The sequence below is a fragment of the Crinia signifera genome, chromosome 1 (assembly GCF_055691185.1).
Source record: "Crinia signifera chromosome 1, ASM5569118v1, whole genome shotgun sequence".
Taxonomy (NCBI): domain Eukaryota; kingdom Metazoa; phylum Chordata; class Amphibia; order Anura; family Myobatrachidae; genus Crinia; species Crinia signifera.
In genome coordinates this window covers 301,641,381-301,666,991 of record NC_139217.1, presented here as the reverse complement: position 1 = coordinate 301,666,991, position 25,611 = coordinate 301,641,381, and the positions used below count along the sequence as shown (strand labels likewise).

General features: G+C 46.6%; 1 protein-coding gene across 1 annotated transcript in view; it reads right to left on the bottom strand.

The window, feature by feature from the left end:
* Positions 1-25,611, bottom strand: part of PGM5 (phosphoglucomutase 5) — a 118,079-nt gene that overhangs the window by 62,379 nt on the left and 30,089 nt on the right. The window contains exon 6 of the mRNA XM_083186061.1: positions 24,794-24,948. Within this exon, the coding sequence (XP_083042187.1) occupies positions 24,794-24,948 (155 nt within the window). The remainder of the gene's footprint in view (positions 1-24,793; positions 24,949-25,611) is intronic.

The window sequence follows — 25,611 nt, the reverse complement described above, 5'->3', positions numbered from 1 at the left end:
TGAGTTAAAATATTTAGGGAGGGCCTCACCAGACATGACTGCGTTAAACGTTGCCGCCAATGGGGAAGCTAATTTGGATGCCAGAATCTTATAGTATTCATTGGCGAATCCATCTGGGCCTGGGGATTTCCCATTTTTAAGCCCCGCTATTGTGGCCTGGATCTCCTCCGGGGTAATAGGTAAGGTTAGGGACTCCCTTTGAGCATCGGTAAAGCTAGGTAAATTAAGGTTGGCCCAAAAATCGTTTTTAGCTGTGCTGTCTATCACAGGGGAGGAGTAAAGAGCTGAATAGAATCGTTGGAACACTTCCGCTATGTCAGCGTTAGTTTTCCTCAATTCTCCCATGGGATCTCTGACGGCTCTTATATTAGGAGGGCGCCTACCAGCTAGTAAGTGTGTTAATAACTTTCCTGCTTTGTTACCGAACCGGTGGAATTTGCTATTTTTGAGGAAGCTAAATTTCTTCTCTAGGCCCGTCAGAATATTGTCAAAGTTCATCTTGTCCCTATGATAATTAGCTTTATTGGGCGCTGTAGGGTTATTTTTAAAGGTGACATATGAGGCCGTCAGGTGGGCTTGGGCTTCTAGATAACTTTTGTTTAGGTCTTTGTCTCTTTTGCTACAATAAGACATAATGTTTCCCCTCAGCACAGCCTTAGAGGACTGCCAGAATAGCAGAGGGTTTGTTGTTTCTAGCTCTGCATGTGTATGCTTGAAGTCCATCCAGGCCGCCTCCAACATGGATCTGAACTGGATGGAGTTCGCCAGGTATGCCGGGAAGCGCCATTGGCGGATCGGGCCCTTGTCGACCTGGGCAGCAAGCTGAACCCAACACAATGCATGGTCAGAAAGGCTAATTGTCTCTATCTTAGTCTCTGTCACCCTGGGGAACATGTGTCTGGGAATCAATATGTAGTCTATCCTGGAAAGAGTACCATGTGCAGCAGAGAGGCACGTATAGTCCCTCTCCACTGGGTAACATGTCCTCCAGGAGTCTACCAACTGGTACCGGTCGCACAGAGAGGCGATGGTATCATCAGATTGGCGTTTACGTTTAGGCAGAGTAGTATTCCTATCTAATGTGTGGGAAGCTACAACATTGAAATCTCCCCCCAGAATCAGGGAATGGATCTGTAATGAGTCTAGTTTAGCGATCAGGGATGCATAGAACTCACTTGGGTTTGCATTAGGAGCATATATGTTACAAATTGAATATGGGATGTCGTGTATAAGGACATTTACAATCACATACCTCCCCCCTTCATCGACTTCAGTCGACGTCACCTTGTAGTCAATAGCACTTCTTATGAGGATCACCATCCCCGTGATTTAGAGTTGAAGGAGGCCGAAGCCATCACCGACCATTTCAACATGTTGAGCTTCAAGGTTTCACGGGGGACGAGGTGAGTCTCCTGAAGGAGCGCTATGTCCAAAGACATCTTGTTCAGATATGTGAGCACCTTCCTGCGTTTGGCAGGGGTGTTAAATCCGCCCACATTCAACGAGCCTATCTTGAGCCTCATCATTTCAAACTGTAGCTATACATTCAAAGCGGGGTCCTATACCTGGGAGTAGACACAAAAGGGGAAGGTGAACATACAGGGGAAAAACAACATATAAAAATAAACAAAAACATAACACATAAATCAGTACCTCCTCCTGCTGTGCCGTAGCAGGCATGGAGGGAAGAACTAAAACTACTTCTATCAGAACTTTAACATACACCATCCTCCTATCTAGCGGACTCCTCCTATCTAGCGGACTCCCCTAGTTAAATCCCCCCCTCCCCCCCCCCCCCCGCTCCCCATCCACCCAAAACCTAACAAACATAGGAAAACGTATAGTTCAGCCAGTTCCATGGGTTTAGAGGTCGCATGAAATAATCTGTCCCACCCCAAGAGAACTTCCGTAACCAAGAGCCCCAATTCTGGTTACCCAATAGCTATGGTCTATATATACTAGGCTATGGCCCAAACCCTGGTATTTTGCCCCCTTTTATTTTTATAGTTAGCCCCGCCAACCTTGGTTACAAAAACCTCTCAACTTGTATCTATACCCAGGGTCAGTCCAGGAATGCGATGGGGGCATTACTTGCTGCAATAGGACAAATGTCGCCCCAAGGGCCTTTTTTCAATTGCCCCGCAATGGAGTACATACTATACCCAAACAGGTCATTCTGCCTGATCAGAGGTGTCTTGACGATCTGGATCAGCGTCCGCTGCCCGAGCCTGGTCGGCCAGGTAGCCTTCAGCATCAGCCGCTGTTGTGAAATCTCTCGTCTTATCTCCGTCAAAGAGCCTCAGATGAGCTGGATAGAGCAAGGCAAATTTCTTCTTGGCATTGAACAGCTTCGTGCATATCGGTGCGAATTCCTTCCTAGCCCTCGTCACTTCCGCGGAGTAGTCTTGGAAGATAAATATCTTGGCATCATTCCACTTTAAGTCTCGATGTCTTCTGGATGCTGACCAAATTGCCTCTTTATGTAAGTAGTTCAGGCATCGGAATATCACTACTCTGGGCCTGTTACCCTTAGTGGTGCGGGTTGGGCCTAGTCGGTGGGCCCTCTCAACCACCATATCTTTACATTGATCTGCAATCTGGAGCATTTCGGGCAGAGAAATTTGGAGAAATTTGTACAGGTCAGTGCCTCTAATGTCCTCGTCCAGGCCCACAATCCTTAGGTTGTTTCTCCTGGACCTGTTTTCCAGATCGTCAATCTTGTTTTGCAAGTCGTAACAGGTTTGTTGAAGACTGGAAGAGGAGTTTTTAAGTGTGGCCACATCATGGAAGAGCTCTCCCACTCTGTTATCAGTGGCATGTTGCATGGTGGCCACCTGTTTCAATTGTGCTGTTACATCCTTTATGGCTGTGTTAAATTTGGCCGCTTGTGCTTCCATAAGGGGCCCCATGGTTTCCTGTATGGCCTTCACTACTTCAGAGTATGTGACAGGCGGTCCTTCAGGGGTTTCAGATGACTGGGAAAACAGAACTTGGGACGCTGTGTCACTTTGTTTAGGATGTGATGCGGCCATCTTGGATCTGGACTGTGACTGTGATCTTGTGGTAGATTTTGATCTCTGTTCCTCTTGTCTGTGTTTCTGTGATCCCCTCGGCATCTGTGGGGAGAGGAACCTGTCCATCCACTGCCCAGGGTTCAGCAGGAATCAAATATGCCCAGTATTGGCTGTTCACTGTGGGGCGGTAGGGTGACTGATTTTGCTTGCAGATGTGGGATTTCTGGGGTGCCCCGCTGTGTCCTATCTGCCAGCTCTATGTAATTCTGTCTCAGCAGGGTCAGAGGCTGTCTGCCTCCCCCGCTGCTGATTGGGGTGGCTGCTTTCGCTCCTTCACCCGTGCCCCTGTCTGTGAGGATCCCCTGTCAAGGGTAGAGGGAGCAGGGAGGCTCCAATGCAATATTATAATGTAGCGTGGCACAGGGAGAGCGGCAGGCTAGGCAGCGCTAGTGTGTCTGAGCAAAGATGGCTGCCGCGTCTATGGGTGCGTGGGCTCAGCCGGCGGTGTGCAGTGTGACAAGGCACAACTCACGGGTACTGCCGGTGCGGAGGTGGAGGAAGGTGCCGGCGGTCGCTCAGCATCGGCACCGCTCAGCTTTCTCCCCCTTCAGGCGCCGATGCTGCGTACCGTCTGTCCGGCGCGGCTTGCGGTGACGGGCAGGCCTCCCTCCCTCGTGGCTCCGTGCTGTGTGATCGTGGGCGCGCCGATCAGTGCTCCTTCAGACCTGGGCACAGCGGGGCATGTCTTCAGCGTTGGGGCTTCACCCTGACGCTTCCAGGGTCATCTAGGGGAGCTTGGGGGGCGGCAAACACTGAGGGTACAGCGGAGGTCCCACTAGCTGCGGCCGCTCACATCAGGACCGGAAGCGGAAGTCACATTTATTGTTAATGACTGAAATACTGTATCTGTTTTTTTTATTCTTCTTTGAAATACTCAATGTAACTGAATTACTTTTTTATGCACATTCAATAATCTTCTTCTATTATGGGCTTTGAAGTTTTTGTATACATTCAGGAAGTCAACAACTTAGTTCATAATGCCGACATGTCCATTGAAAAAATGCTGACATGTTAAAAAATTTAAAATGATGCATGTCTACAATATGGGGGTATGATTCATTGGGGTTCATTCGTTCGGATGGGAATTCGCATCCTTGCGAGTGACCCAGATTCCGCCTTGCGAATGGTGGTTCGCCAGACCACCATTCGCAAGGTGCGTACATTCACACTGGTTTTACATAAACATCCATTTGCAGCCTGCGGGGGAACACCCACATCATTAGATGGTCGCCGACCATCGAATAATGTGGAATATACACGCATATGTAGGGTTGCTCTGAGCAACCTTACATATGCATGTACGCTCCGGGGGCGGGAGGAGTGGGCGGGCAGCTGACATCCGGTGATGTCAGCTGCCTGCCCCCCTGCATGTCCTTCACAGCTCCATTAGCATAAGAATGCCCATGAAATGCTGGGCGTTCCCATATGCTAATGGACCAGCCCTCCACCGTCCATTCACAAGCATGGCTGCGTGCACCCAGCGACCAGTTTGGTCGCCGTGGATGCACGCACCAAGCGAATGCACATGTGCAGAAATGCGCAATGCAAAAACATCAGCCCCGTACGAACACACGCAGGTGTGCGAACAGACCAGAATAAAGTCATATGAACATAACAGCATTAGTTTTAGGGTTATCCTGTGGTTAGGGTTAACCATTTATGAATCCTTGTCTATTTAAATGGACTGTAATGTGATATACAGTAGTTCTTTTGCATGTTCTGGTCAGAATAGTTAGGATACTAAGTCATAAGCCTCACCAAAACCAGCATGGAGACACTAGGGTGACCAACTCATCCCTTTAATCCGGGACACATATTAATTACACAGGTTCTGTGGCTGACTCCATTTCACCTGGTTTTAAACTGCCACAGAACCTGTGTAATTAATATGTGTCCCGGTTTAAAGGGATGAGTTGGTCACCCAAGGAGACACTGCAACAAACAATGCAGCTAGAACATACTCATACTCAGGTAGCCAGGCATGCATTGTGGGATGCGTGGTGCGGCATATGGAGGTGTGCTGGTGGGAGCGAGGCCTGTCTGTGAAATCACATTCCACCCTCTCTACACATTGCTAAGATTACAGGCACTGTGGGCTATGATGATGCAGTTCAGCGCAAATCGCTTCTTTGGGCCCTTCTGACAGTGGTTATGTTTTGGGTGGTGTCAACCATGCGGGAGACTCGCCCACTCTTCCTGGGGGCCGGGAGAACCACCTAATTTTTGGGAGCCTCCTGGATGATATGGGAGGGTACACAAGACAGAACACAAATGGCGGCTGCAGCAGCCCCCCACGGTCACGGGACTTCAGAAATAGAAAAAAGGTCTAAACTCAAGGGTTACCTTACTTTTAAACAAGAAAGCAGTGAAGTAAGTGGGAACAGAAAATGTCTTTTATTGGGTTTGAACTGCATGTTTACCTTAGAGTCTAAGCTACGAAAAGCGGTTTATTTTGCCTGTGGGCTTTTCATGTTAAGATCACAATGACAAATTCTGCAGACTTCATATTTTTCTTCAAACATCTGCATGACAACGAAAACAATTATTTTGTGGCATTGTTTTGTTGTGGTTATTGTCAGAACAGCTGTGCTCTGCTATACCTACTTGAGCTATTATGTTATTTCACCAGCATGTTACGCCCCATGAATCTTATTCCCGCAAGGGTCTTACAATAAATAAAACCACATGTTTCAAATTAAAAACAATTTCCTCTCATTTAGAAACTTCCTTTCAATTTGCTGTTCTGTTTTGGTTAGATTAAGGGTAAATGACACAAAGTATGACAATGAAATTAAATAAAACCATGTAGAAACTATTCAAGATATTCATGGCCTGTGGGCCTGATTCAGACCGGAATGCAAGGCTGCGATTTGGCAGCGGCCAGCATTCAGTTAAGCCACTGCCCCACTAGAGTGAAATCCTGCCTCACGAATCAATATGCACTCTGTGCATTTTGATTAGGGATGCCAATCCCGGGGCATTTTTTCAATCCCGGAAAAATGCTCAATCCCGGGATTCCCGGGATTGGCATCCCTAGGTGTCAAGCGTGTCTCATATACCAACCCCACACCGGCCGACCCGCACATTTACTTACATTAGCGGGCGGCCGGCCGGGAGTGGATTTGGAGGTGCACGGTGCCTCCAGGCTCCTTCTTAGCAGAATGCGCAGCAGCCGGAGAACAAAGAGGCAGGCCGGAAAGAAGGCAGCGGCCGGGCAGAGGAGCAGGGGTGGGCGGGCAGTTGGAGAGTGGAAGGGGGCGGGCACAGGAGAAGGCTGCGTCAGAGTGGGCGGTGTGGCCTGCGCAGCGCGACCTCTACTGTCATGCTACGCAGGCGGCATGCAGGGGTCAGGATTCGGGAACAGCCGGGCGAGTGCTCAGACGCTGCCCGGCATTAGACTGCGCATGCGCAGTCTAATCCCGAAATCTCGGGATTGGATACACCAATTTGGATTGGATTGAAATCCCTGACTTTTTGAGGCCAAATACCGGGATCCCGCCGATCCCGGGATTAGCCACTCTAATTTGGATGTGTACATGTTCGCAGCTGTGCACAGGGACGGGGGGGGGGGGGCGTGCGTTAGGCGGGGCGGTGATAAACTGCTCACTGGGCTCCAAACACTCCCAGCCCAGCGAGCAGGTGTGAATCAGGCTCTAGACTGGAAGCTGCTAAGGAACTGTTGCTTATAATTAGCAGTTATTGTAGGTCCAAATATGCACGGAATCATTCCCACTTTAATGATATCTAACTGTCCATATAACTTGTTCCATGTAGGAGCATCTTAAAATGCAATAAGCTATAAAACCTTAGAGAAAATTGGATATAGAAAAGACAAGTTTGCACCTACTTCTACATGTTCAAATGGTAGTTAATAAATCCTAGTGGGAGAAGGACGTTTGCTGACAACCATGTGACATGAAATGCCAGGGGTTGGGGGGCTCGTACTGCCACTATCCACGCCACCATCTACTGTCTTTAGTAAACAAGATGGCAAGTGAAAAGGAGTGATCCTGCGGTTGGCAGGTCAACACTAATAGTTTCAGCAGTCAAAAGGTCAACAGCTATTGGTCGACACCTGAAAAAGGTCAACACGGTCAAAGGTCGACACATGCAACATGAAAACATCAAAAAAGGTTCTTTCACACTTTACCTCCAAGTAGACATAGAGTTAGATTATAACAGTGCCCAAAGCATGGCAAGTGAAGTGAGCCTCGTGAGAAGACATGGTACATTTATACGGTGTCTATGTCGACAGACACCCAAAAGTGAAAACCCCACATTTTTTTTCACGTCAACCTTTCCCATGTCAACATTTTGGCCTGTTGACCAATAGTGGTTGACCTATTAACTTATTAGTGCTGACCTTATGACCCTTACCCAGGTGAATATGTGTATCAGTCACTGCCTGCATTAAGTACAAGGATGCTGATTTCAGAAACATCTTCACAAAACATGAGTGCATGATGTAATGATTTCTGCTTATCACAGTGACATCACAGTGACATCACATTGTTACTGTCTATTCTGCATTTTGAGGTTTTACTTCTGTTTTAGATTAGAGGACATCTCAGCCTGCTAAATCTTTCAAACATCAGTTTAATGGTACAAACCACTGAACTACTACAGTCTATTTTTATTGTCTTGGTTCCATAAATAAATTTAACTTGGCAATGCACCTGTTCTGAAATTAGTTTTAATAATCCAGACCATGACCTGATCATCAGAAATTAATATTCTTTGCATTACATAGACCTCTTTTGCTCTTTCTGTTGATATTATAGGTGTAAAGAATGCACATTTGTAAGTATTCAGTCTACAGTGTAACTGCTCAGCCTTTATTATTTATTTATTATTAACAGTTTCAGAATATTTGAACAGTCACATCAGTCCCTGTCCCAATGGAGCTTACACTCTATATGAACATGCGCACACCTACATGCTAGGGTTAATTTGTTGGGAGCCAATTAGCCAACCAGTATAATTTTGGATTGTGGGAGGAAACCGGAGTACCCGGAGGAAACGCACGCAAGTACAGGGTGAATATAAAAACTCTGCACAGTTAGGGCCATGGTGGGAATCGAACCCATGACCTCAGCGCTGTGAGGCAGTAATGCTAACCTTTACACCATCCGTGCTGCCCAACACCATCTTTATATACCTGGAAATGCAGAACATGTAACCAAGGAAATGGCAAAGCAGCCAAACAGGATGTGAACGCAGTTTGAGTCCCCTCGCATGCACACTGTGGCAAATGTGCATGTGGAAAGTGCAGAAATTGCTGAATAGCGACAGGTAGTGAATCAGGCCCAGTATTCTGTATCAATTCATGAATGGTCTCAGCTTTATTGTTTCTCTTTTTCTTTAACAGCCAAAGAGATTAAGAAAAATTGACCCTTATATGGTGAGGTGTGTTTAGTAATAACAGAAGATCTTTATTACTTTATGATGTGGGGAGAGAAAGAATTTACAGCAAAGCTGATTCAAGGCCAGAGGACACAGCAACTAGATCTTTATACAGAGCATAGTATACGTTTGTTTAATATATTTAGTACAAAGCAATGAATTCACTGCATTTCAGACGTAAGTGGTTATTTATTATTTGATCAATGGAATCAATTTGATCAAATTTCTTTTTGCAGCATTTTGAATTGCCTACGGATGCCCATCCGAGTGAAGAGGTTGTTATTATAATAATAATTATTACTTATATACCTAGCACCATTCATTTACACAACACTGTACAGAGAATATTTGCCATTCATATCAGTCCTTGTCCAACTGGAGGCTGGGACAGGGACTGACTCCATGATACACATGCACACTAGGGCTAAGTGCTCCGTGTGTATCAGTTGTATCAGTTACCCAGAACGTCTGCTTCCTGTAGACTCCCTACTACCCGCTGGAGAATATCCAGTTACGATGTTTCTTTTCTGGTATCTGCCAAGTAGGCCATCCTAAGTTGCCGGTTAGGCTTTATTCAGTTATCCTTTTGGTTATTCGTTTCAAGCCAAGAAGGCGTCCAGTTTTGTTTCTGCTGCATCCAAGTAGTTACAATCCGAGTTAAGGATCGCTTCCGTCTGACCGCTCAGTCTTCCAGAGACTTTCAGTTGTCAGCCCAAAAGCTGAATCAATCATCGAACTAGCTTGCTGTGTCTGCCACCTCCTTCTGCCACATCTAGGATCTCAGGGATACTCCTTTCGGAGGACTTTAACCTGCTGGGCAGACACAGCCAAGTCCTAACTCCCTTGCGGACGTTGATGGTGAATGCCGCTGTCCAGGTAGACTCCTTGCCTCCGTACAGGAGTTCAGCCAACATCCCTGAGGTTCCCACATATGCGAAGGCAATAAATAAGACCCGCTACACTCTACCCAGTCAGCCTGTGCCTGAACAGCCATCGGAGGTGGATCTACGCTGTCAGCATGCTGATTGGTGGATGGGTGGAGCTATCAACCAATCTGAATGCTGACAGCCATTGGCTGTAAGAAGATGTGGAGAGATGGTGAAGGACTGCAGGAGGAGTGTGTTATGAGGGCTGGGACATGTACATAGGTCATCTGTAAAAGATATCCCACACCTCAAACACTTCACTCCATGTAAATAGGCATAGTGCTCTCCGTCAGGCTCTTAGTTTGTTATTTTTCTCCATTTTATTTTGTAGAAGCATCTGTATAAGATCTGTGCAGACTTGATACAAAGTGCCAGGTGTGAGATCCCTTGAGACACTGCTTTACTGTATATTCCTCGAGAGAAATTAAATTATTGGTTTTTCAATTTTTTTTATCTTAGATAATTCACAGCTCAGTGTCAAATAATGTAATGGAAAATGAATTAATGCATCACAGGAGAATCTGTTCTATTCCAAACAGTAGACTCCACAAGTTACTATATCATTCTGTTGCTTTTACATACAAGTTATTACTGTAGCCAGAATATGACTTCATTGGAAATTCTTGTAATAAACTCCCGATGTGTGTATTCTCAACTCAGTTTTGTTCCCTTTTGTTGTAAGGCAGGCATGGCAAAACTATGGCCCTCCAGCTGTTGTGAAACTACAAGCCCCATCATGCCTTACTGCAGTTTTGCTATTAGAGAATGCTAAAACTACGGCAGGGCATGCTGGGATGTGTAGGTTCACAACAGCTCCAGGGCCACAGTTTGGCCATGCCTGTTGTAAGGTAACGTATTAAAAATCTGTACGATAACTCATGAAAGTAGTGTCATGGTATTTTCTAATAAATAAAACCGCAAAGCACCACCATGAGCCTACTAGATATACTGTAGGAGCGCTTACAGCTCAAGTAAGACTTATTGGGATTAGTCACGGACAGAGCTAATGTGTGGTTTCTTTGGGATTCAAATTTAAATACCATAAAAGACAAAGAATCTCGGCAATAACATCATCGTCACGGAGCGCCAGTGATTGCTACTGTAGATGTCACATAATAAAGACAACAAATTACTTGCTTTGGCATTTATGAGACAGTTAAAAAATAAGCACAGCCATAAAAAGAGGTAACGAAGGCTAACCATACAGAAGTACACAGTCTAGATATAAACCTAAATTCAGATGCAGTGGTAATAATTTGGGAGTAGGCACAATGTACTTATAATATATATTTTTTAATGACTGTATTTGTCTACCGAGCACAAATAATGCAGAACACATATGTTCAACTTTTCCAAGTCAGATTACTGGGTACTTGCGTATTTTGGCGGCGCCCCCGATGTCCGTCGTACGACGAACAGATCGCATCGCATCGCATGCCATGCACCCGATGGCATGCGATGCGATGCGACGCGATTTTGACCCCCTATACGACCAAAAATCGTATAAGCACCCTAAAGGGTGCTTTTGAGCACCCAAATGGGTGCTAACAATGTTAAATGCACCCCCACGCCACCCCCCACTATAAACGTGAACCCGAAGCGTGGCGAGCGCAGCGAGCCCGCGAGGGGCGGCGGTACGCGTCCTACGACCTTTTCATACCCCCACTATCCACGTCGGCGTGGAGTTGAGAATAGAATAGTGTGGCGAGCGCAGCGAGCCACCGAGCCCGAAGCGTGGCGAGCGTAGCGAGCCCCACGAGGGGACGCGGATACCTTCACAGTTATACGTGTCCCCTCGCGGGCTTCACAGGTGTCCGTGGCGACGCGGACACCTGTGAAGCCCGCGAGGGGACGCGTTTACCTGTGAAGGTATCCGCGTCACCTCGCGGGGCTCGCTGCGCTCCGCACGCTTCGGGCTCGGTGGCTCGCTGCGCTCGCCACACTATTCTATTCTTAACTCTACCCCGACGTGGATAGTGGGGGTATGAAAAGGTCGTAGGACGCGTACCGCGCCGCCCCTCGTGGGCTCGCTGCGCTCGCCACGCTTCGGGTTCACGTTTATAGTGGGGGGTGGCGTGGGGGTGCATTTAACATTGTAAGCACCCATTTGGGTGCTTAACATAGTATAAGCACCCATTAGGGTGCTTATACAATGTTTAATCGCATCGCATCGCATCCTATGGCATCGTATGCCATGTACAATGGCATACAATTTCAAAATTGTATGCCATCGTGCACTATCGTACGATATTGCGTCGCATCGCATACCATTGTATGTGTTATGGTATGCGATGCGATGGGCGCCGCCAAAATACACAAGTACCAATTACTGCTCTTTATTTTGCAGGCTTGGGGTCAGTTACACAAATATACAGTATATGTCGGCAAAAGTAAAAACGGCAGCCCCATAACTTATTAAAACGTTTCCTTTTTTTCTTCTACAGTACTGCTTGTCTTACGGTAGCATCACTTTGTCCTAACTCTGTAATAGGACACCGGGGCCACAGTAAGATACTTAACATTATGATTGTTTCTTAATATTCTATGATGCAGCTGTCCACAGCCCCTCTGGAGAATAACCAAACCCCTAAACAAGGGCCCTTATCACTGCAGTCCCTGGCTGGCCCTTCATGCCCCAGTATGGCCAAGATAATTTCAGCAGACTTTTTGACAGGTAGTTCTGTTAAAGTAACAGACTCCCTCATGAGACTAAGGGGGGTATTCAGACGTGCCGCCGCCGTCTTTAGCGACAGCATTGATGCGGGATCACTTTAGAAGCGTGATTATTACAACCTGATGAATTGTATAAAAAAAACCAAGAGTTAATTGAATGTAGACCACAACTTTATGAAATGCCCATCTCCTCACAAGAGCAACAGGGTGCTACTACACACAACACACTTCTCAGAATGGAAGTAAAGCTAGTGCATGAACTGGTGCATGAAGTAAATCAAAACTAATATAGTACAATCAAGCTTCACAGAAACAGGTGTAACACAACGCCATTGTATGGTTCCCCTCAAAATGGCTTCTAACATCCCCCCTTTCTCATAACTCAAAGTAATCCATTCCTCCAGCTTGGAATAACATGACTTGTGTGCTCATTTTCTTATTCCAGCAGCTTGATGGAAATACTTTTAATTTATTTTTCTCTGAATGGTAGCCTTAACTAAATAGTATAGTCATTGGTGTTGTTTGCATTGCTTTAAAGTTATTTAAAAAAAAAAATACTCCTAAACCAGTGGTTCCCAAATGTTATTAAATCATGGTGCCCTAGAGTATCAGTATTATTTTCATCCCACCCCTAGGCCAAAAGTGTCTTATTGAGATATTCAGATAAACATATTTAAATTGTGTTTACATGTCCTCCTTGGGGTTAGATGTGTGGTGAGGGACATGATTTGCTTCTTTTTTTCCCACATATTTTAGGATTGAAAGTTACAAATAGTTGTTTTGCCTGTTATAGTGAACATAAATTATTTGAATTGGTCCTGGACTACCAACCCAAGGCACCCCTGTAAGTGTCCTGAGGCACCCCTGGGTGCCACGGCACACAGTTTGGGAACCACTGTCTTAAACAGTATTACTACTTTACAACCAAGCACAAAAGCTTTTCCATAGCCATAGGTAATATCAATTTCCAACTTTAAACTGGCTTCTTTTGAAAAAGTTGAAAAAAGAAAAACGTTCTGTTGAATTGGCATAAATTTGGACATATCTGAACAGATGCTCAAGCGAAACACTAGGGTTTTGTAGTACCATCTTTATTCATTCAATATTTTAGGTAGAAGCCTAGTGTCACGGCCGCGGTTAGGACGCGCCGCTCACCTGTTCATCTCCGGCGGCGGGGCCTGCGGGCCATCCGTCTGGGTGCAGGGCGGGGAGCGCGGAATCTAGATCTTCCGGCCGCGACCATCCTTCTGGGGCCTGCGGCACACGCGTCCAACATGAGAACTAGTCAAAGTTGTTTGTCCTCAGTCCGGGCGCCGCCATGTTGTTGTAGCCAGCCAATGGTTCAGAGCTCCAGTTCAACTCCTCCAATCAAGATCTGCCCTGGGGGATAAAGCAGAGCCCTCTGGGGCATACAAGCGCCAGTACTTTGTTGTCAATCCCTGTGGAGGAAGCTTCAGCCTGTGCTCCTGTCCTTGCCCTGTGATATCCCTGATCCCTGTCTTCGTTTCCTGCAGTTCAACACCTGATACCTGGATACTTGCATTTGTATTCTGCTCCCAGCCCTTACAGCGTCACACCTGTTTCCTGGACTTTGCAAATTGCATTCTGCCTCCAGCCCTTTCAGGTTTGCTACAGTCTCTCAAGCCCTGCGTGTCTGTTGACACATCTCCACTCCTGCTGTCGACCAGCTGCACCTGCTGCCAGCTCTGCGTGTCTGTTGACACATCTCCACTCCTGCTGTCGACCAGCTGCACCTGCTGCCAGCCCCGCGTGTCTGTCGACACATCTCCACTCCTGCTGTCGACCAGCTGCACCTGCTGCCAGCTCTGCGTGTCTGTTGACACATCTCCACTCCTGCTGTCGACCAGCTGCCCCTGCTGCCAGCCCCGCGTGTCTGTTGACACATCTCCACTCCTGCTGTCGACCAGCTGCACCTGCTGTCAGCCCTGCGTGTCTGTTGACACATCTTCACTCCTGCTGTCGATCCGCTGCACCTGCTGCCAGCCCTGCGTGCCTGTTGATGCATCTCCACTCCTGCTGTCAACCAGTTGCACCTGCTGCCAGCCCTGCGTGCCACATCTCCACTCCCGCTGTCGGTCCGCTGCACCTGTCGTCAGTCCTGCGTGTCTGTTGACACACCATCACGTCTGCCTGTGGTCCAGTTGCACCTACTGCCAGTTTTCCGTGCCTGCGGACGCCTCACCATCCTGCTGTCTGCCTCCGCACCTACTGCCAGTCTTCCGTGCCTGCTGACGTCTCACCATCCTGCCGTCTGCCTCCGCACCTACTGCCAGTCTTCCGTGCCTGATGACGCCTCACCATCTTGCTGTCTGCATCCGCACCTACTGCCAGTCTTCTGTGCCTGCTGACGCCTCACCAGCCTGCTGTATGCATTCGCATCTACTGCCAGCCCTCCGTGCCCGCTGACGCTTCTCCATCCTGCTGTCTGCATCTGCACCTGCTGTCAGTCCTTCAGCCCGCTGACGCGGTTCCACCCTGCTGTCGGCACCCGCGTCTACTGCCAGTCATCGGAGGTCGCTGACTTCCGTCTCCTACTGCCCATTGCCGTCTGCTCCCACAGTCAGTCATTGTTTCCCCAGTAAGCTAACAGAGACTCTGGGATCAATCCCATCATTCTGGACTCTCAGTTGTTACCCAGGTATTCCACTGGGCTTTCTGATCTACAGTTTCATTTATGGTCTTGCCTTCTCATGTTGGTGCTACAATAAAGAGTTATATCAAACCTGCTATTCTCCAGTCTCCTTCAAGCCGCAAACACCCAACCTCCAGGCCTCAGACAGATCCACAAGGTACCCCTAGCGTGACAGTAAGTACTGGCCCAATGGATCCGTCCGCCAGCCAGGAGTTCTTTCAAAATGTGGTCGCTCGGCTGCGAGCACTGGAGGAATCCCAGCAGCAAGTGACTCAAGCACTCCAAGGCATATCTCAAAGGCAAGCCTCAAATCCCCCGTCACAGACTGTCTCCCCGTCTTTACGATTGTCTACCCCTTCTAAGTATAATGGTACCCCTCGTACCTGCCGGGGGTTTATCAATCAATGTGAAGTACATTTTTCCCTGCAACCAATGAACTTTCCTTCTGATCGGGTTAAAGTGGCTTACATTGTCTCTTTATTATCAGATTCTGCATTGGACTGGGTCTCCCCACTCTGGGAAAGAAATGATCCTCTGCTCTCCAAGTACTCCGACTTTATTTCTCAATTCAGAAAAAATTTTGACGAACCGGGACGAGTATCCTCTGCCGCTTCAGAAATCCTGCGGATTCGTCAAGGCTCCCGCTCCGTTTCTCAATATGTTATCCACTTTCAAACTGTGGCATCTGAACTGAAATGGAATGAGGAGGCTCTAATTTCCACTTTCTTGGCAGGATTATCTGAATGCATGAAAGACGAGTTAGCCACCCGAGATCTTCCTACCTCGCTGGGTGAGGTCATATCGCTCTGCAATAGGTTGGACCTTCGTTTTCATGAGCGTCAGCTAGAGAGATCCCGGCAAGAGCGAGGCAAGTCTATTTCCGTTTCTCCTCGCCTAGGGTCTACTCCTTCCCCAAATTCTTCTGATGAGCCTATGCAGATCAATCATACTCGCCTAACTCCCGAAGAACGCCAAAGAAGACGGCGACAGAATTTATGCTTGTATTGTGGGGAATCTGGTCATCTGTTAGCCAAATGTACCCGTCGTCCGTTAAACTCCCGGTCCTAGTTGGTTGCGGAGAGGCCAACCTAGGACGAGTAGAAACTTCTCCAATCATGTCTGACTCTTTGCTGACCATACAGGTGGTGTTACCCAACGGGTCACTCGCAGTATCTGCTCTACTGGACTCTGGGGCGGCCGCCAATTTCATTTCAGCCCAGTTTGTGTCCTATCATGGCCTGGACTCTCAGAAACTTTCGCAGCCACTCCAGTTATCTGCCGTAGATGGGAGTCTTATTCCTCAAGCCTCCATTACTCATCGGACGCTGCCCATCAAGATTCAAGTTGGAGCATTGCATCAGGAAGAATTATCTTTTTTCATTATTCCAAAAGCGAACCACCCTGTAGTGTTGGGGTTTCCTTGGCTCCAGCAGCATTCTCCGAAAATCAATTGGAGTACTATGGAGGTCCTGTCTTGGGGTACGAACTGTCGTCATACCTGCCTTCCCGAATTAGTGCGCATCCAGTCCACCTCGCCTACGTCTTCTGATCTTCCTCCTCAAGCCTATCAAGCCTTCTCCGACGTCTTCTGTAAAGGTTCAGCCGACAAATTACCTCCGCATCGGCGCTGGGATTGTCCCATCGACCTTATTCCAGGTAAAATGCCTCCAAAGAGCCGAACCTATCCACTCTCTCTGCCAGAGACGGAATCCATGTCCCAGTATATTAAAGAGAACTTATTAAAAGGCTTCATCCGGCCTTCCACGTCTCCAGCAGGAGCCGGATTCTTTTTCGTTAAAAAGAAAGATGGAGGTCTGAGGCCCTGTATTGATTATAGGGGACTGAATAACATTACAGTCAAAAATAAGTACCCGTTACCCTTGGTGACTGAGTTGTTTGACCGAATCAAAGGGGCTAAAGTCTTCACTAAATTGGATCTCAGAGGAGCCTATAACCTTATCCGTATCCGAGCAGGCGATGAGTGGAAGACAGCTTTTAATACTAGAGACGGTCACTACGAGTACCTTGTTATGCCGTTTGGTCTCAGCAATGCTCCAGCAGTATTCCAAAAATTCATGAATGAATTATTCCGTGATTTACTGTATTATTCCGTGGTTGTTTATCTCGATGACATTCTTATTTTTTCTCAGAATATTCCGGAACACCGTCAGCACGTGAAGGAAGTGTTACAGCGACTACGATCCAACCAGCTATACTGTAAATTGGAGAAATGTGAATTTGAGAAATCTTCAGTTCCTTTTCTGGGTTACATCATTTCAGGTACCGGGTTAAGCATGGATCCTTCTAAAGTGCAAGCAGTCCTTGATTGGCCACAACCTCATACCCTAAAGGCGGTTCAACGCTTCATTGGCTTTTCCAATTATTATAGGAAATTCATCAAAAATTTTTCTTCCATCATTTGTCCCATCACAGCGTTGACTCACAAAGGAGCCAATCCTGCCAAGTGGTCTCCCGAAGCGGTGGCAGCATTTCAACAACTAAAAAGTGTATTTACTTCAGCTCCAATTCTTCTGCAGCCTGATTGTTCTCGCCCGTTTATCCTGGAGGTAGATGCCTCTTCTGTTGGGGTTGGAGCTGTACTTTCACAGAAGTCTGAGGACGGCCACCTACACCCATGTGGGTTCTTCTCCAGGAAGTTTTTGCTAGCCGAGATGAACTACCCCATTGGTGAACAAGAATTACTAGCCATTAAATTGGCCTTTGAAGAATGGCGGTACCTGTTGGAGGGGGCTAAGTTTCCTATATCCGTTATCACGGACCACAAAAATTTGTTATATTTACAGAACGCCCAGTGTCTGAACCCCAGATTAGCCCGATGGGCCTTATTCTTTACGAGATTCGAGTTTGTGTTATCTTTCCGTCCTGGGTCTCAAAATGGCAAAGCGGACGCACTCTCCAGATCTTTCACGTCCTCCGCAGAAGATCGTACCATAAGCCCAGTTTTAAGCCCCACAGTGTTTGCCAAGACTACTGTGGTATCCATTCCTAGAGGAAAGACTTTTGTTGATACTGGACTCAGATCATCTTTGCTACAGTGGGCACACTCCTCTCGTTTTTCTGGTCACTGCGGTATAAAGAAAACTTTAGAATTCATTAAAAGAGCATACTGGTGGCCGTCCATGAGGAAAGATGTCACTGACTTCATAGCTTCCTGTACCCAGTGTTCTCATCACAAATCTTCTCGTCAAGCACCAGCTGGCCTTCTTCAACCATTATCCATACCTGAGTCACCCTGGTCACACATATCGATGGACTTTGTCACCGATCTGCCTCTGTCACAAGGGTTCAACACGATCTGGGTCGTCATCGACCGTTTCTCCAAGATGGCACATTTCGTCCCACTAAAGGGCCTTCCGTCTGCTCCTAAATTGGCTCAAATATTTATAGCTGAAATATTCCGTCTACATGGTCTTCCGAAAGAAATTGTATCTGACAGAGGGGTACAATTTGTATCAAAGTTTTGGAGAGCGTTGTGTAGTGCGTTACAGGTAAAGCTGAACTTTTCCTCATCTTATCATCCGCAATCCAATGGCCAAACAGAAAGAGTAAATCAAGATTTGGAGGCCTTTTTACGTCTGTATCTGTCCTCCTCGCAAGACAATTGGAAGGAGCTTCTGCCTTGGGCCGAATTTACACATAACAACTCTTATCATTCCTCCACCGAAAAGACTCCCTTCTTCATTGTATATGGCCGTAACCCACGTGTTCCAGAATTCCAAAATCTTCCTATTTTTGACATACCAGCAGTTAACTCGTCTGTCCGGTTTTTCTCAAGCATCTGGAGGAATGTTCATGCTTCGTTAGAGAAAGCCTCCCAACGTTACAAGAAATTCTCTGATCGACACAGACGGGCAGCCCCGAAACTCCAGGTAGGAGACAGAGTTTGGCTCTCCACCAAAAATATTAGACTCAAAGTTCCGTCTATGAAGTTTGCACCTCGATTCATTGGGCCATATACAGTAATTACTGTGATCTCTCCGTTGGCTTATAAATTACAGTTGCCACGTTCTCTGAAAATTTCTAATACATTCCACATCTCTTTATTAAGACCATTGATATTAAATCGATTCCAGAATAAAGTACCCAAATCTCCTCAGCCTCAAGCTCATCATGATGTTGCTTTTGAAATTAAAAAAATTGTGGACTCTAAAGTTCGTTCAGGGCAAGTCCAGTATCTGGTAGACTGGAAAGGCTTCGGTCCAGAGGAACGATCCTGGGTGGATGCTGCTCGCGTCGATGCTCCCACTTTGGTCCGTAAGTTTCATCAACAATATCCAAGAAAACCATGGAAGTGTCCAGAGTCCACTTCAAAAGGGGGGGGGTGCTGTCACGGCCGCGGTTAGGACGCGCCGCTCACCTGTTCATCTCCGGCGGCGGGGCCTGCGGGCCATCCGTCTGGGTGCAGGGCGGGGAGCGCGGCATCTAGATCTTCCGGCCGCGACCATCCTTCTGGGGCCTGCGGCACACTCGTCCAACATGAGAACTAGTCAAGGTTGTTTGTCCTCAGTCCGGGCGCCGCCATGTTGTTGTAGCCAGCCAATGGTTCAGAGCTCCAGTTCAACTCCTCCAATCAAGATCTGCCCTGGGGGATAAAGCAGAGCCCTCTGGGGCATACAAGCGCCAGTACTTTGTTGTCAATCCCTGTGGAGGAAGCTTCAGCCTGTGCTCCTGTCCTTGCCCTGTGATATCCCTGATCCCTGTCTTCGTTTCCTGCAGTTCAACACCTGATACCTGGATACCTGCATTTGCATTCTGCTCCCAGCCCTTACAGCGTCACACCTGTTTCCTGGACTTTGCAAATTGCATTCTGCCTCCAGCCCTTTCAGGTTTGCTACAGTCTCTCAAGCCCTGCGTGTCTGTTGACACATCTCCACTCCTGCTGTCGACCAGCTGCACCTGCTGCCAGCTCTGCGTGTCTGTTGACACATCTCCACTCCTGCTGTCGACCAGCTGCACCTGCTGCCAGCCCCGCGTGTCTGTCGACACATCTCCACTCCTGCTGTCGACCAGCTGCACCTGCTGCCAGCTCTGCGTGTCTGTTGACACATCTCCACTCCTGCTGTCGACCAGCTGCACCTGCTGCCAGCCCCGCGTGTCTGTTGACACATCTCCACTCCTGCTGTCGACCAGCTGCACCTGCTGTCAGCCCTGCGTGTCTGTTGACACATCTTCACTCCTGCTGTCGATCCGCTGCACCTGCTGCCAGCCCTGCGTGCCTGTTGATGCATCTCCACTCCTGCTGTCAACCAGTTGCACCTGCTGCCAGCCCTGCGTGCCACATCTCCACTCCCGCTGTCGGTCCGCTGCACCTGTCGTCAGTCCTGCGTGTCCGTTGACACACCATCACGTCTGCCTGTGGTCCAGTTGCACCTACTGCCAGTCTTCCGTGCCTGCGGACGCCTCACCATCCTGCTGTCTGCCTCCGCACCTACTGCCAGTCTTCCGTGCCTGCTGACGTCTCACCATCCTGCCGTCTGCCTCCGCACCTACTGCCAGTCTTCCGTGCCTGATGACGCCTCACCATCTTGCTGTCTGCATCCGCACCTACTGCCAGTCTTCTGTGCCTGCTGACGCCTCACCAGCCTGCTGTATGCATTCGCATCTACTGCCAGCCCTCCGTGCCCGCTGACGCTTCTCCATCCTGCTGTCTGCATCTGCACCTGCTGTCAGTCCTTCAGCCCGCTGACGCGGTTCCACCCTGCTGTCGGCACCCGCGTCTACTGCCAGTCATCGGAGGTCGCTGACTTCCGTCTCCTACTGCCCATTGCCGTCTGCTCCCACAGTCAGTCATTGTTTCCCCAGTAAGCTAACAGAGACTCTGGGATCAATCCCATCATTCTGGACTCTCAGTTGTTACCCAGGTATTCCACTGGGCTTTCTGATCTATAGTTTCATTTATGGTCTTGCCTTCTCATGTTGGTGCTACAATAAAGAGTTATATCAAACCTGCTATTCTCCAGTCTCCTTCAAGCCGCAAACACCCAACCTCCAGGCCTCAGACAGATCCACAAGGTACCCCTAGCGTGACACCTAGGAAGGAAATGCAGCTGTCCATTTATGGTCTATCTATGTGCTGTGTCATATGCGTTTTTTATCGAGGTTTTTTTTTCTTTAATTGTTTTATAAAATCTTCAAGTGTCATCTCTGGGCAGCTGTCAGTTATATTTGCCTTTTATATAAAGACCAGAGAGTACACATAGTTTGGGGAAATGGATGAATACACAGTAAAACCAATAAGTGTCCCATTGTGGTGTATTCTCTTAATAACAAATGTTTGGTTCTTACCAGAAAATATTAAGTATCACTCCAATATCTGAAGGAGGGGCTGCAACAGATACCTCGAATATCTGCTGTGGTCCCTCAATTTCCCTCTGCTACAGTATATAGAATGCAATGCTGTCAGATTTACTATCTGAAGATGGCATTTGCCAACTTCGTAAAATCTAGATCCTCCCGAACTCTGCCCAACAATGGCCGCCGCACATGTGTGGTCAAGAGACCATACTTGCGCGGGAGTACCAATAGTGGGTTAATGAGGTCTCACCTCAAAGCACATTGCAGGGAAAGGCTATTTTTGGAGCCCCTGTACCTTCATATGGTTTTTCATACATCCTTGCGGTATTATCACATACTGAAATGTGATTGTCGGTTCTAATATGACGCCAGAACAATAAAAATGGGATTATTGATAAATGGGCTCTTAATTAATGTACTGGCATTTTAGTTTTGCTATATAACACATTCCACATGTGTTTAAGCATAGCACATATGGGAACAGCCCAATTACATTTTTTATCGCATTTTCATATGTTTATTAATGTTTTAAAAGCTCAATATAAATAAGAATTCTATTTGTATACTGTAGAATTTTTCTCCAATAGAACTGAAGGTACTTTTCAGTTGAGAATAACAGCACATAATAATGCACAGTGAAGAAAATACCACATAGGTAGTACAGTACAACATACAGATGTGTCCACATACATCTTGGTTTTACTGCGCCATGTATGGCACAATTTGGCACACCTTGGACTCTGCAAAAGTCACGCTTTGTGATTTTTCTAAAAATTTCCACCTTTCATCTATTACTTTATACGTATTCTACTGCTGCAAACAATTTTCAGAATCCACCCACTTGCTACATTTGGAAAAACAGCTAAGCCGTGTTTTACATATTGTGACAAATTGAGGGAAAAAGCCAAGATGTATGTGTATGAGGTAATACAAGAGATACTGTGGGGTAAATTTACAATGTGATGTTGCTATGGGCAACCAATCAGAATCTACTTCTTATTTATTTAGCATCCTCAAGAACAGGGGTTCTCAAACGGTCCTCAGGACTCCACACAGTTCACGTTTTACAGGTCACCCGACAGGTGCACAGGTGCATTCATTACTCACTGACACATTTAAAAGATCTACAGGTGGAGCTAATTATTTCACTTGTGATTCTGTGAGGAGACCTGCAAAACATGCACTGTGTGGGGTCCTGAGGACCGACTTTGAAAACCTGTGATCTAGAAGATAGTAGACAGGATCTGATTGGTTTCCCATAGCAACATCACATGGGAAGTAGAATACACATCTTGGTAAATTTCCCCCTGTTTGTGTGAACAGCAGGCCTAAATGATGTGGAATTGTTTTGTATAAGATATGACAATTTTCAAAATATCCGTGCCTACATTTCTCTAAATAATTCTGAAGTTCTACCATGCTCCCACCTACAAGGTCTTGAAAATGCAATTTTGCTTTGTTATAGCCTTGCCACCACTGCACAATAAATTGAAATATAGCATTAAGCAGCAGGTGGCCACTTGCCCCACTTGCAAGCTGAACCTCCACAGTACAAAACCCTTTATTGACTTGTAACAGAATCCCCTAAAAGGCCCAGTTGCAGAAAGTCCTTGCTTTTTGTAACACTATATATATTTTTTAAGCATTTTATTAGTTTTGCCTGTGCTCTTCTATGGAAAATTATAGACTGACTGTTGTCATTTTAAACATACAATAAATCAATGTGGCAGGCTATAAGTCACCTGCAATTATCCTTTAGTCTTCGGTTGTTTTTTGATTTGATATTTGATATTTGATTGATCTCAGTGTCATGTGACTACTTTGGTAATAACAGTCACATGGCACATGATATACAGTAGTAAGCAGAAGAGCTTTGGAATGCCTAGCTGTTTTCACTGCAACATCCTTTCCCTCCTATTCCCTCATCTGCTATCACATAGCATGCTAAAAGTATGAAAATATTTATCTTTGTCTGGCAGCCATATTTTATTTACCTCCACAGAAGTTTTGAAAAGGAGTTAAGAGATGCGTGTTTGAGGTACTTAAACCTGCTATTTAAAACAAGGACACAAAACAAGCCTTTGGTGTAGTATTGCTGCTTTAAAATTATCCTAAAAAACTCCACTCTGCGACAGAGTACAATAGAATTCTAATCCAAGCCAAGGACCTCTTGTGACATTATTTCTGTGGATGTTGGAACACATTGAAGCAGATGTTTCCTGTCAGCAGCTGATTTATTATCATGTGCACAAGTGTATTCTGCATATTTCAAATACCCATTATTTCATTAGATGACCTTTAAAACATGTTATCTAAATTATCCTTCCATTCCATGTTCCATTTGTTAGAACACTGTTCTCATCCGGAGTAAAGGAGTGCAGCCTGTCGGCCCATAAATCGCACAATACAGGCTGCTAAGGTGGTTCCATTCCACAATTAAAGCGTCTGTAATCGCTCCAAACTGAAATCCTTAATTTCAATTAACAAAAGAAAAAGTATGCCACGCAAGCACTTTAATCAGTTGAGTACAGGGGCAGATTGGCCCACAGGGGCACCACTCCAGTTCCTGCTGGGCTGGTCCCATTGTCCCCTCAGAGGCCTGTCTCACCCCTCCACAGTGCTGGCTGCAGTGATTGGAGCTCAGCTGCGATAAAGTAGCGTTTGTAAATGCACAGGGCACAGATGCCATAACTGATATTGTTTGTACAGTAGGGTGACCAACTCATCCCTTTAAGCCGGGACACATCTTAATTACACAGGTTCTGTGGCTGGCTTTCACCTAGTTTTAAACTGCCACACCTCAAGACTTCATTTCACCTGGTTTTAAACTGCCACAGAACCTGTGTAATTAATGTGTCCCGGATTAAAGGGATGAGTTGGTCACCCTAATGTACAGCTGCTCGGTGGGCAGAGCTATATTTTAGCACACTATAGATAAATTGAATAGCTAATTACCGCTGCTAATGTGATAACCCCACCCCCCACCCCCACCAGCCCCTTCTGCGCATGTCCAATAAAGGCTGCGGAAGAAGAAAAGCCATGCCACCTGCAAAAAAAAAGGCTAGATGTACTGTGTATCCTCCCCCCACCCCCTTCCCTCACCCCCTGCATTGTGAAGTCGGAGGGCAGATTGGCAGTCATGAAGGCTAACGTACAGCCCTGTCACTCTCCGGGCTTCAGAGGTTTAGCTATACTCCAGTAGCGCACTCAGGGGGGTTTCCCAGCCCTCAGTTCCCCACCTCTGATGCAGCAAATGTTTTAAGTCTTACTGAATTAGTCTCCGCCCACTCACTTGTTGTCGGGGGGGGGGGGGGGGGGTGTCTTCAGAAATCGATGATGCATGAGGTGGCAACCCTAAGCTACATGGGTGTAATTGGTAGGTAAAGGGGGATTTACAATTACCATGTTTTCTGTAGGTATATAAATGGAATTTTTTTATACCCAGGATAGGATCATGTATTTATTGTTATCAAAACGTGTTTCTTCCCTTTTTTTTACACATAATCCCGCTGCCAAAATGAAGATAACTAGCAAGGTACTGTACAGTACATGATAAAAAAAATTATTTCAAAGGCAGCAGTCTGGTAGTAATACAATTCAGTTGCTATATCAATAAATCTTCCATATTACCTTTCATAGTGCTTGCTTTCTTTTTTTGTCGATAGTTTCTAAATAATATGTATTCTAAAATAACTCCATCTTGTTTTATTCTTTTGCGACAGTAACGGCAATACACACTGTTCACTTACTTGTCTATGGCTGTACTTGTGGGCATACTCCTTCCAAAACCTCGAACTCCCATTTGACGAAAATAAGGCACACAGGAAAGATTGGCGGCAATAACTGCCAAGGAATCCGAGGGGTTAACAAAGAAACCATTCTGTCCTAAAATCATGTATCTGTCCTGAAACAAAGGCAGAGCTTTAATCATTTTATACTCAAGCATGTATCTAACTTTAAGTGTCTACTAAATCACTGTCTGAAAAAGATGAATTACAAGTCAAGTAACTTGTGAACTTTATTATGTGATGTTTACACATTATCCCAAATATAATTGGTATAAAGTCATTGTTAGTATGAGTTGTGTCTATATGGTTCTTGTAATTGTTAATAACGAGTGTAGATCAGGGTTACCTACCCTCCTGAAATGGCCAGGAGGCTCCCGAAAATCAAGTCCCCCTCCCGGCCATCCGGAAAGGTGGGCAACCCTACCGGATTCTGGGGGACCCCCACCCTGCCCCCCCCAATCGCGATGCTTACCCCCCAACTTCAGCAATTAAATGCCACAATCTGCAGGTCTCAGAGTAGGGGGTGGAGCTAAAATGACGCAATTGCATCATTTTAGCCCCGCCCCCTCAAAGGAGATCTGTGAATTAGGTTATTTACCTCATGGGGCAGGGCTTAATGATGTCACGCTCAGGCCCCACCCCTGAGCTGCTGCTAAAAGTCTGGTAAAGTCAGTAACCTTGGTGTAGATGTTGGTGTGTACATTCATACCTAGTACCATTTTGTTCACTATGTTTCATTCCTAGGTGGGATTATGGGTGTGACAACATTACACATTATT